This window comes from Sus scrofa, chromosome 12 (assembly GCF_054392235.1).
Source record: "Sus scrofa isolate SSC_HxYL_T2T_F1_AM1 chromosome 12, Sscrofa_HxYL_maternal_Yorkshire_Landrace_v2.0, whole genome shotgun sequence".
NCBI lineage: Eukaryota > Metazoa > Chordata > Mammalia > Artiodactyla > Suidae > Sus > Sus scrofa.
In genome coordinates, this window is record NC_139394.1 from 6,413,078 (window position 1) to 6,425,033 (window position 11,956).

An 11,956-nucleotide genomic window follows, 5' to 3' on the forward strand; every position below is an offset into this window, starting at 1 on the left:
GGCCTACGCCAGAGCCACAGCAACGCGGGATCCGAGCCGCATCTGCAACCTACACCACAGCTCGCAGCAACGCCGGATCGTTAACCCACTGAGCAAGGGCAGGGACCGAACCCGCAACCTCATGGTTCCTAGTCGGATTCGTTAACCACTGCGCCACGACGGGAACTCCCCCCAAATAAATCTTAACTCACAACGTTAGACACGTGCATTTTCCTTTCAATCGACAGCTTGAATTAAAAAGATAATTAAAACAAAACAGTGTACCCTCCCATTGTGACAAAACGGCATCGGTGGCGTCTTAGGAGCGCTGGGACACAGGTTCGATTTTCAGCCCGGCCACAGGGAGTTAAGGACCTGGCATTGCCACAAGCTGCGGTGTAGGTTACAGATGTGGCTCGGATCTGGCATTGCTGTGGCTGTGGCGTAGGCCGGCAACTGAAGCTACGATTTGACCCCTAGCCTAAGAACTTCCATATGCCGCGGGCGGGGCCCTAAAACACACACACACACACACACACGGATTTTTGCCTTATCTTTGATCTTTTGAGATACTGCATTACAATATTATTAACTTGATTACGAAGGTTTTTGGCGCCCCGTATATTTTGCTCGGAAGGCCAGTGCCTCATTCACCTCACCCTACTCTAGTCTGTTGGACAAGGGTGGGAGACTGCCTATGTCTTAGTACAGACACTTGGGTAAGACCGTCTTCCTCTGTTCCCTCACCTATGTGAAAGGGAAGAGGGTTAAGCAACAAGATCTCCAAGGTTTAAAATTCTCCTAGTCTGGACCTGGACAGCCTTTTTCCGGGTCACACCTGTAATAACGCCCACCGTCGGAGAAAGCAGTAGCTAAAGTCTCGGCAGGAGATCCTTTTTCTCAGACTCTCGGACTCCGTAGTTATTACCCAATGGGCGAGGAGTCTCGCTAGAACCCGGCTTGTGATTGGCTAGAACAAAAAAAGAGCCGGGGTAAACCATCAAATAGGAACGGTGCCTAGCGTCATCAGCGAGCGACGAGAGAGCATCCAGAGGGAGTGGCTGAGTAAAGTAAGCTCCTTTCTAATTGGCTCTCTCTTTCAGGAGGAGTTGAAACAGCAATGGGGATTTGCTCTCCTCCAACTCTAGCTCCAGATAATTGGAGAGACCGTGAAGATTGGGGAAAAATTTATTAAGTCACCTGCAGCCCGGAAGTCCTGGGGGGCGGACCTTTAGCGGAGTGGGTGGACTGGGGGGGCGGGATTCTTTCAGGAGTTGGGGTGGAGCGGCCACACTAAGCTTTCCTCGAGAGGGGGAGGCGGGGCTTGGGGCGGGCCCGCGCTTGTGGGCGGGGTCAGGAGAAGGGCGAGGGAGGGGCCGCAACCTGCGCGGGGCGCAGGGCGGTCAGAGCGATCGGATCTGCAAGCTGGTTACTCTTCTCAGGAATGGCTCTGCGCTGCTGGCGCTGGTGGCACTGGTCGGCGTGGCCTCGGACCCGGCCGCCTCCTTCCGGGAGCACCCAGAGTAGGAACAGGGCACCTTTAGAGCTGGATGGGAGAGCGGGGAGGCCTACGAGCGCTAAGTATAGCGGTCGGAGCCGAGCTGGGGCAGAGCTGGAGAGGGGAGAGAGGGGATCCGGGGCGAGACTGGAGGGGTGCACTCGTGCAGACGAGATGCGGGTGGTGTGCGGGGGCACATGGCGGCCTGTGTGGTGAAAGAAGAGGCTCCTGAGGTGAGACAGTGGTCAGCGACGGCGGGAAGGGGAGCCCATGATGTTCACAAGTGTGAGAAAGAGTGGATGAGGGTGACATGGAGTTCTGTGGGGCAAGAGGGAAGTCTGAGGCGAAACAGGAGTCTTTATGGGCTACAGTGTAGGGCTCTGTGGAGAGAGGGGGGTTAGAAAAAGTAAAATGAGGCATTGTGGGGCGATCCACAGGGGTGAGATTGGGATGATATGGGGTCTTCTGGAAAAATGTATATTCTTTCTGGGTGGGTAAGGACCCCGGTAAGAAAAATTAAGAAGTACTGCACAGGGCAGCTTCGGGGGTGATAGGGATTGTTGAGTAGGCAACTTCCGAAGCATAGGAAGTTCATGGGTGAGATGGGAGCTCTGGATGGAGACACAGCCCTTGGGGTTTCAGAAGAAGTAAGGGACCCTGCAAACTCCAAAGCTCTGAGGAAAGAGGAGGAGGACGTAGATGAGGGTAAAGCCTGGGAAGCTCCGTCTTCTGTTTGACACTCAAGTTGGCTTGAGATGGGGGAGGGAGCCTTGATGTGACCTTCCTCTTCTGTCCCCCTGCCCTAGGCTTCCGCCAGCAGTTCTCCACACAGGAGCAGACCCCCCAGATCTGTGTGGTGGGCAGTGGCCCAGCTGGCTTTTACACGGCCCAACACCTGCTAAAGGTAAGCCTCTTCCTCCTGCTTCCCTTTACCATATTCACCTGCTGCTCCAGTCCTAAGGGCAAACTCCACCCTTTTGGGTTTTAAAAGCCCTCCTGGATCCCTGATGGGGAAGGGACCCCAAGCCCATCTAGATGGAACACTACCTGGAGTTCCTGTTGTGGCGCAGCGGAAATGAATCTGACTTGTATCCATGAGGATGTGGGTCCGATTCCCAGCCTTGCTCAGTGGGTTAAGGATCCAGCGTTGCTGTGAGCTGTAGTGTAGGTCGCAGACGCAGCTCAGATCCTGAATTGCTATGGCTTTGTTGTAGGCCGGCAACTGTGGTTCCAGTTCCACCCCCTAGCCTGGGAACTTCCATATGCCTCGGGTGAGGCCCTAAAAAGCAAAAGAAAAAGAAGGGACACTCCCTATATGCTTTGTCACCTACATTTGCGGCTCCCCATAGGTTCTCAGCTGTGAGAGAAGTGAGTTTGCCTCATGGTGATGGCCAGTGGTCCGAGGCAGATGGTGGGCTCTTCTTTCTTGGTCACGTCCTCCAGGGAGCTTATGCAGACCTGCTTGATGACTTTGTCCTCCCCATGTCTTCCCGTCTTCCTCCTCTGCCTCCACCATCCCCAACATCCTGCATCTCCAGGCCATCCCCTCTTCTCAGGCTTTCTGTAACTTCAGGTACCTCCCCGTGCTCTCCGCAGCAATAGCTCCAGGCCTCCCCGTGCTGCTAGTCTTTCAGCTGCTCTCCACCCCCATTCCTCCCCTTTCCTGCACCCCATGGCCAGGCTCTCAAGGTTATGGTATTGGCAGGCAGGGTCCCAAGGCTGCTGGTTATCCTTGAGATTTGCGCAGACCTTGGTGGGGGGAGGGAGGGAAAATCATGGGTTGGGTGGGGGGAGGGAGGGGGAGGGAGACCGAAGCTGACTAAGACATAGGACAATGGCCTTGCTCTGGAGAGGTGGGGGGAAAGATGAATTTATTAATCACACACACACAGAGAACCTAAAAAGCAGGGTGGGCAACCTCCCCAGTTTGCCCAGGACCTGAGGCTTTCAGTGCTAAAACTAGGAGGGTCTTGGGGAAGCCAGGATGAGTTGGTCACCCGACTGAAATGTGACCTAAGAACGCCTTCCATGCAGCACAGGTGAAAGAGCTAATTACGATGAGGTGACCAGCGCGAGCCCAGTTGGGTGGCGTCTGTCAGAAAGTGTTTCTGGAGAAGGTGTCTTTGAGTTGCTCTAAAGGAGGCCGAGGGCTCTGGAGAGGCCCTTCCACGTGTGGGGAGTCATCCAGGGGCTGACTGCCACATGGTAGGACAGCCCCGGGCTCTGGGATGGAGACCGAGAGTCTCCCTGGGGGTGGCTGGGGAGGCCCTGGAGGGCTTCGTGTAAGCGGCATTCTGTGAGTTACACCTGGAAATATGGTGACCGAGGGGAGTGGGCCTTCCGGACAGGATTCTCAGTCCCCGTACTTGCCCTGTGGGAGGTGCTGGGGGAAGGGCCCAGAGGCCAGGTACAAGCTGGTCCTGGCCCACACTGGGAGCTCCAAGCTGCCAGCTGCACTCCACAGCGGGAACATTTGGGACACTGGCACTGAGCTGAGTCAGGCCCTGTCTATATCGCATCTTACCCCATCCTCAAGACAACTTGCAAAGCTGCTATTAAGCTCCACGCTGGGCTGTCCAGTAATCAATCGCTGGACATTGACGTGCTCCAGGCACAGGCTTGGCCCTGAGAACATGGGTGTGAGCAGGACAGACGTGATCCCCTTGCTCAGAGACATGCCAGTCGAAAGCAGGGGTTGTGGAATGTAGGGAAGAGGCTTCATGTGGTGCTCTAGGGCTCTGGCGCACTTAACCCAGCCCGGAGGTGGTGATGTTTGGATTGTTGTCCGAAGGACAGAAGGAGCTGCCAGGGAGTTCCCGTTGTGGCTCGGTGGCTTAAGGCCTTGATGTTGTTTCTGTGAGGATGCAGGTTCCATCCGTGGCCTCGCTCAGTGGGTTAAGGATCCTACACTGCCCAAGCTGCGGCTCCAGTTTGACCCCTGGTCCCCAAGCCTGGGAACTTCCATATGCCACGTGTGTGGCTGCATAAAAAAGAAAAAAAAAAAAAAAAAAAAAAAAAAAGAGCTGCTGGATGAGGCAGGGGGATGGGTAGGAGTCCAGAGGGCCCCAGGCACAGCGAACCGGGTGACAGAGATCCAGAGGAAAGACAGAGTGCTGGTGCCGGGATAGGCGAGTTCAGGAAGCTAGGTGTGGCAGGGTGCATGGAGAGGTGAGAGCAGGGGCTAGGGGGCCGGGGCAGGGGCAGATCCTGGGGGCTTGGACTCCACTGACCAGCTTGGACTCTGGCAGTTTCTCTTGGTGCTGCCACCCGCCTCCTTTCACCCCTGGGGGGGACTTGTTAAAATGCACATTTCTGAGCCCAGGAGTGAACATTTGAGAACCAGTTCCCCAGGGGAGTCTGCTCCTCCGATGTTAGAGGTGGTTGGCTTCGCCGAAGGATTCTAGCCGAGGGACTGAAAGCACCCCATTATTTTTTTCTTTTTAGGGTCACATGTGCGGCATTTGAAGGTTCCCAGGCTAGGGGTCGAATCCAAGCTACAGCTGCTGGCCTACGCCACAGCCACAGCAACGCCAGATCCAAGCCGTGTCGGTAACCTACACCACAGCTCACAGCAACGCCGGGTCCTTAACCCACTGAGTGAGGCCAGGGATTGAATCCACATCCTCATGGATCCTAGTCAGGTTCATTAACCACTGTGCCATGATGGGAACTCCCTAAGGCACCCCATTTTTATCTGGAGCTCTCTGCCTGCAGGGCAGACAGCAGAGCCAGGAAGCAGGGCTGGAGAGCCATAGGGAGCTGCTGGGGTGGCGGAGGGGAGGATGGAGGTCTCCTCGGATGGGGTTGAGGGGAGTCTGGGAGGAGCCCCAGGGTCCAGCTTGGACTCCGGGTGGATGGGGTGGAAGGAAGCCCAAAGGCAGAGGGGGAGAGGTCTGGAGGGAGGCGGGACTGGCTTTCATCTGGATGGGTGTGAGGTGTCTGGGGTAATCTGTCCAGGGGTCTCCAGCTTGGTGGCAGGTCTAGGCAGGAGAGAGAGAGTAGAATGTCATCAGTAAGTCCCCAGGAATGTAAGGTAATGGGAGGGGGCAGATGGAATATCCCCATGAATGTGTGTGGGGGTGGGGGTGGGGCTCAGATTGGAAGAACCTCAGAGAAGATTCTCATTACAGGACAGAGAAAAAGGGGCCTGGAAAAGAGCGGCCGGGGGCATTGGAGGGAGGAGAGTTAGGGGGCAGGGCCTCCTGGAAGATTCAAACTGGGGAACAGGTGTACTGGGTTTAGCCTCTTGGAGGTGGCCTTGAAGAGAGCAGGGTGACTCCTTAGCCAGAGAGAAGGGACGATGAGAGGGAGCGTCGGATTAGATTGTGTGTGGTATTGACCTCCAGGCTACGCAGTTTGAACTTTGTCGTGACAGGCAGCCAGGGAGGGTTTGTGAGCAAGGCAGTGACGTCCAGCCACCATGGTGGGCAAGCCCTGGGCTCATTTAATCTTGAGCCTCACGCAGGAAGGAATGTTCTGTTGTCCAGAGAAGTTAGGAAACATTCCAGCAGCGCAGTCAGCGGCAGGTGGATTGGCCCCCGGGGCTGCTGACTCCATAGCTGCAGCTCTTCAAGGGTATAATGTCAGAGTTCCTGTTGTGGCTCAGAGGGTTAAGAACCTGACTAGTATCCATGAGGACGCGGGTTTGATCCCCGGCCTCACTCAGTGGGTTAAGGATCTGGCGTTGCCATGAGCTTCGGTGCAGGTCGCAGATGCAGTTCAGATCTGGCATGGCTGTGGCCGTGGCATAAGCCAGCAGCTATAGCTCTGATTCCACCCATACCCTGGAAACTTCCATGTGCCATAGGTGAGGCTGTAAAAAGAAAACAATCCCCTCCCCCCCAAAAAAGGTACAGTGTCCGTGGGGCCTGGGAAGTGGTTGTGGCTCCACCTGTGGCTGGCACGGATGGGGGGAGGCAGGAGGTGGGATGGGCAGGTGGGCTGTGGGGGCCTGGACAAAGGGGAGGAGGGGAGCATGAGGCTTTGTTGGGGTGAGTCCCATTGGATCTGGAGCATTGACTCGGGTGAGAGCCAAAAGGCGGCGGGGCGGCGGGGGCGGGGGGCAGTGTCATTCATCCGAAGGCACCCCAGCTGCTTGACTTTGAACCTGCTTGTGGCCCAGAGTCCCTCACCATCCTGACCTCCCAGATGCTTCCCGCTACCCCCGAGAGGGACGCATCGTCCCTCCTGCTTTGCAGAGGAAGAGACTGAGACGCAGGCAGATCCTGGGACTTGCCACGGCCATGTGGCTGTTTGGTGGCCGAGCCGCAACACACTTGTCTGCCCACCCGCCACACCTAGGCCTTCCCCATGGCCCTTCTAGGTGCCCTGGGGGTCAGGGGAGGCGGCGTGGAGCCAACATAGGAGTGAGATTGTTTGTTCTAAGACTTAGAGTAGACTCTGTCCTGCTGGTCCCCTTTTCAACAGCATGACCTTGGAGACTAAGGCAGGTGTGAATTCCCAAGGGCGGATCTCAGTCATCTGTGGGTTTGGTGTTTCTAGAAGTATCGAAGTGTTCTCGGGCAAGGCTGTGTGTCACCCAAGTAGACAAAGAAGCTCCCCTGATAGAGCTCCAGTGGAGGGAGGGCTGCTGCCTTCCTTAGCTGGCCGAGTTTCTCCATCTCAGCAGCTGGCAGCCCTTGAAGCCTGGCCTCGGCTGCCCTGGCTCTGTGCTGCCATTCCTCTGACCTGGCTCTCTGGGCAGGTGGGGAGTCACGGGCCTTTCTCTCCCCTTGCAGAGGGTCGAGGCCACCTTGTGTCCTCAGCCCACTGAGCTGGGCCCTCTTGCTTTGTCCCCGGAAAGTCTGGACCCATAGGGGGCCAGCCTCTCCCTTGGCCCCACCAGTCACTGTCCCCTCCCGCAGCACCACTCCCGGGCCCGTGTGGACATCTATGAGAAGCAGCTCGTGCCCTTCGGCCTGGTGCGCTTTGGCGTGGCGCCCGACCATCCTGAGGTCAAGGTGGGTCTCTCTGGGCTTGAGCAGGGGTTTGGAGGCTTTGCTCAAGGTGAGGAGGGAGGGCGGAGTTCCGGCTGTGACTCAGCGGGTTACGAATCCAACTAGGGTCCATGGGGATACAGGTTTGATCCCTGGCCTTGCTCAGTGGGTTAAGAATCCGGCGTTGCCACAAGCTGCGGCGTAGGTTGCAGACGCAGCTCAGATCCAGTGTGGCTGTGCCCTTGGCATAGGCCAGCAGCTGTGGCTCGGGAACTTCCACGTGCCCCACGTGTGGTCCTAAAAAGACACACACACACACACACAAGAGTGAGGAGGGAGGGGCGGCTCCATGGAATGACCCCAGGCCCTCTGTGTGGATGTCACCCAGACCCTGTGGGCTGAGGGAGGCCAGCCATGGTCCCTGGAGTTGCCGGATGCTCTAACCCCTCCCATTCCGGGGTCCCCCCAGAATGTCATCAACACCTTTACCCAGACGGCCCGCTCTGACCGCTGTGCCTTCCATGGCAATGTGGTAGTGGGCAGGGATGTGACCGTGCCGGAGCTGCAGGAGGCCTACCACGCCGTGGTGCTGGTGAGTGCAGACGACAGGCAGGGAGGACGGAGGAGCAGAGGTTGGTGGCAGAGGGATGGAAGACCCGGGGTGAGGGCCAGGGCGGATGCTACGGACGAGGAGCAGGAAGGAGGCTTCTGGGAGCCTGGTGGGGGCTGCCTGGTGCCTTAGCTGGTGCTGAGGCTTCTGGATCTTTCCTCAGAGCTATGGGGCGGAGGACCATCGGGCCCTGGAAATCCCTGGGGAGGAGCTGCCCGGCGTGTTCTCAGCCCGGGCATTTGTGGGCTGGTACAATGGGCTTCCTGAGAACCAGGAGGTGAGTTTGGGGAGCATCCCCCCTGCCCCTTCCTCCCCACGCCTCAGCCAGGGCCAAGGGCAGCTCTTGGCAGCCACCACTGGGGTCAGGGGGAGCCACAGGCCTGGGAGGCGCCCAGTGAGACAAGGTGGGGGTGGGGTTGGGGGACACAGTGGGGACCCCACATGAAGCCGAGATTAGCCTGACCAGGGCCAAGGCTGGTAGAACCTTATCCAGACCTCTGCCCTCCAGCTGGCGCCGGACCTGAGCTGTGACACAGCTGTGATTCTGGGGCAGGGGAACGTGGCTCTGGACGTGGCCCGGATCCTGCTGACCCCTCCTGAGCACCTGGAGGTGAGTGGGCAGGTCCAGGGCTGGAAGGGTGGAGTGGGGGTTATACCAAGGAGAGACTGCCCCTGCCTGCAGGGTTTGGGCCTCGTCCCTTCAGCTGAGCTCAGTGCCTCTGCTTCCCCGTGGGGCCAGGCAGGGACCTTCTGAAAAGTGTCATCTCACACCACTTCGCCATCACTTTCTGCAGCTGCATAGGCTTGACAAAAAAAAAAAAAAATGTTTTCAGAGAGTTCCCCCTGGTGGGCTAGTGGTTAGGATCAGTGCTTTCACCACTGTGGCCCAGATTCAGTCCCTGGCCTGGGAACTGAGATCCTACATCCAGCCACTGGTATTTCTGTTTCAAGGCGTGTGTGTTCACCTTTGCAATTTGATGTGTATTAATGACTATTTGATAAGTGTCTCTCTCTCTCCACCAGACAGAAGCTCTGTGAGGGCCAGCACCTTGTCTCTTTTGCTTACCATTGACAGCCCCCACCCCATGCGCTTTGCACAGTCCCTGGCACGTGCTAAACACCCAGGCAACACTTGTTGAAGCCTCTGGGCCTGGTTTGCTACTAGCTGGAGCCATTTGCAGAATTGGCGGCAGTGTGCCGTCTGGCCACCAGGGGGGGGCAGTGGCGCCATTTCAGGTTGCCAACCTTCCCCAGGCTCAGGAACCGGCCACCAGCAAGCAGAGAGGCCCCTTCTGCTGTCGGTGTCCAATGACTTTTAAGGTCCTCCTTTTGTGCCAGAAAACGGACATCACAGAGGCTGCCCTGGGGGCGCTGAGACAGAGTCGGGTGAAGACGGTGTGGATAGTAGGCCGCCGTGGACCCCTGCAAGTGGCCTTCACCATTAAGGTGCTGGGGCCTGAGGGGGAGGGGCCAGGGGCCCGAGCGGATGGTCTGGCGCCCGCGCTTGGGAGGTGCGGCAGGGCAGAGCTGCCTGGGGTGGAAGAGGGGGAGCCAGGCAGGGCCCCCGGGGTCGGGTGCCTTCCGCGGTGGTGGGTGGCAGTGGGGTCTCCCACCGGGGCTGGGCCCTGGGGGGGATTCAGCGGTGGGCAGTGCTCTGGGCCTGACCTCCTCCCCCACTCCCCACCCCCACCCCCACCCTAAGGAGCTTCGGGAGATGATTCAGTTACCAGGAACTCGGCCCATTTTGGATCCTGCGGATTTCTTGGGCCTCCAGGACAGAATCAAGGGTGAGGGGCCCTGGCCTGGCCCCCAGCTCCCTAGGGAGGGATGATCTAGGTCGGTGAGGGCCTGGGGGCAGGCCTCTGGGAGAGGGCTGTACCCGGAGAGCGCCCTGAGAGCTTCTGTGTTGCTAGCAGAGGTCCCTCGACCGAGGAAGCGGCTGATGGAACTTCTGCTTCGGACAGCCACGGAGAAGCCAGGGGCAGAGGAGGCTGCCCGCCGGGCATCGGCCTCCCGCGCCTGGGGCCTCCGCTTTTCCCGAAGCCCACAGCAGGTGCTGCCCTCGGCAGATGGACGGCGGGCAGCAGGCATCCGCCTGGCAGTCACCAGGCTGGAGGTGAGTCTCCTGTTACCCAGAGACCCCCCCCCCCAGCGCCATTCTCTAGTCTCCCCATTCCCAGCCCCGTGTTGCCCACCCTCTCCCCACAGGGTGTCGGTGAGGCCACCCGGGCAGTGCCCACTGGAGACGTGGAGGACCTCCCTTGTGGGCTGGTGCTGAGCAGCATAGGGTATAAGAGCCGCCCCATCGACCCCAGTGTGCCCTTTGACCTCAAACTTGGGGTCATCCCCAATACGGAGGGCCGGGTTGTGGATATGCCAGGTGAGAGGGTGCAGTAGGGGACAAACTGCGGTTCGGGACAGGGGCCATTCACATTCATTCCTTCATCTGGGGACATGCACTGGGAAACTGTTCTGACTTGTCCCCACCCTCCTCCCGGCCCTCGGGGAAGTTCCAGTCCAGCTGAGACAGTCACACTTATGTCTGGTTAGTAAGTCATGCACCAAGTTCCCGGGTGGCTCCGGCATTGTCACTGCTGTGGCTCTAGTTACAATGGTGAGGGTTTGATCCCTGGCCTAGGAACTTCCTCATGCTATGGGTGGGGCCAAAAGAAAAAAAGTGTCCTTGAACTTACTGAGACCTGCTCTGGGCCAGGCCTAGTGCTGGATTTGGAGATGAAGTAGCAGCCCCTGTCCTCAGCGAGCTTCCAGTCTGATTAAATAGTCACACACCTGTCAGGTCAGGAATTCATTCAGCTAATGTTTACCAGGAGCCTAAAGAAGCAAGGTGGGCAGCACCCAGCTCCTGTAGGGAACTCCTGGTCTACGGGGACACTGGGGTGTGAGGGGGGCGACACGATAAAAGCAGGCCGGGAAGGACTGAGTGCAGAGCGCCAGCAGACTGATGCTGGGAGGTCGTGGGGCATATGGATGCGTGTGCACCCCTATGTGTCCTGGTGCTCAGGCTGCTCAGGGGTGTCCAGCCAACCCCTTCCCATCTCTTACCCCTTTGGTTACCCCCTCCCAGGCCTCTACTGCAGCGGCTGGGTGAAGCGAGGACCCACAGGTGTCATCACGACCACCATGACCGACAGCTTCCTCACTGGCCAGATGCTGCTGCAGGACCTGAAGGCTGGGCTGCTGCCGTCTGGCCCCAGGCCTGGCTATGCAGCCATCAAGGCCCTGCTCAGCAGCCGAGGTCTGGGCTCCCTGTGAGCTCCTGGGAGGTGGGGTGGGAACCACCCCTGGGCCTTTCCACTGTTTGGGCTGGAGTGCACTGGGCTGGGGTGGAGGAAAGGTGGAGGCCATGACTCATCTTCCCTCTGCCTCAGGGGTCTGGCCCATCTCGTTCTCGGACTGGGAGAAGCTGGATGCTGAGGAGGTATCCCGGGGCCAGGGTGCTGGGAAGCCCAGGGAGAAGCTGCTGGATCCTCAGGAGATGCTAAGGCTGCTGGGGCGCTGAGCCCAGGTCCCAGCTTGGCACAGAAAGGAGGAGTGCCATGCAGGGGAGAGGGACCCGGGTCAGTCTGAGCAGGACTCTGCCCCACAGCTGCATCGCTGGTCTGTCCTGACCTGGGGTCTTGGCCGCCTCTTCCAGGGGCTTCTGAGCACTTCCTCATGCCAGAAGGTCCCTCTTTGCCCCTGTGGATTTAACTCTTCGCAAGGAGACAACCTTAGTTGGGTTCAGGTGCAGGCTGACCTCGCTCCCTCCTGCCTCTTTCCCGCTGGACTGTGGAGGGTCACTAGGTCCAGAATATGCTGGAAATAAAACACCTGCAACCGAGGGCTGTTGGTTGATGGTGCAATTTCTTTTGGGGCCCAGGGTCACCTTCCAGCTGCAGCTCCCCTCCAGTCGGCAGGTGGCGCTGAAGAGCC

The 11,956-nt window shown here is 58.5% G+C and overlaps 1 protein-coding gene across 12 annotated transcripts; it reads left to right on the forward strand.

The window, feature by feature from the left end:
* Positions 1–1,330: 1,330 nt before the first annotated feature.
* FDXR (ferredoxin reductase) lies at positions 1,331–11,866 on the forward strand. 12 transcript variants are annotated; one of them, XR_014820207.1, is made up of 12 exons: positions 1,331–1,502; positions 2,284–2,381; positions 7,342–7,437; positions 7,883–8,005; positions 8,187–8,300; positions 8,517–8,633; positions 9,362–9,469; positions 9,726–9,859; positions 9,940–10,139; positions 10,232–10,403; positions 11,109–11,279; positions 11,413–11,864. XR_014820207.1 is itself a non-coding variant. In XM_084982684.1 (12 exons), exons 1-12 carry the CDS (start codon positions 1,424–1,426, stop codon positions 11,541–11,543), a joined length of 1,497 nt encoding a protein of 498 aa, XP_084838810.1. In that variant the 5' UTR covers positions 1,331–1,423; the 3' UTR covers positions 11,544–11,864.
* Positions 11,867–11,956: the final 90 nt, after the last annotated feature.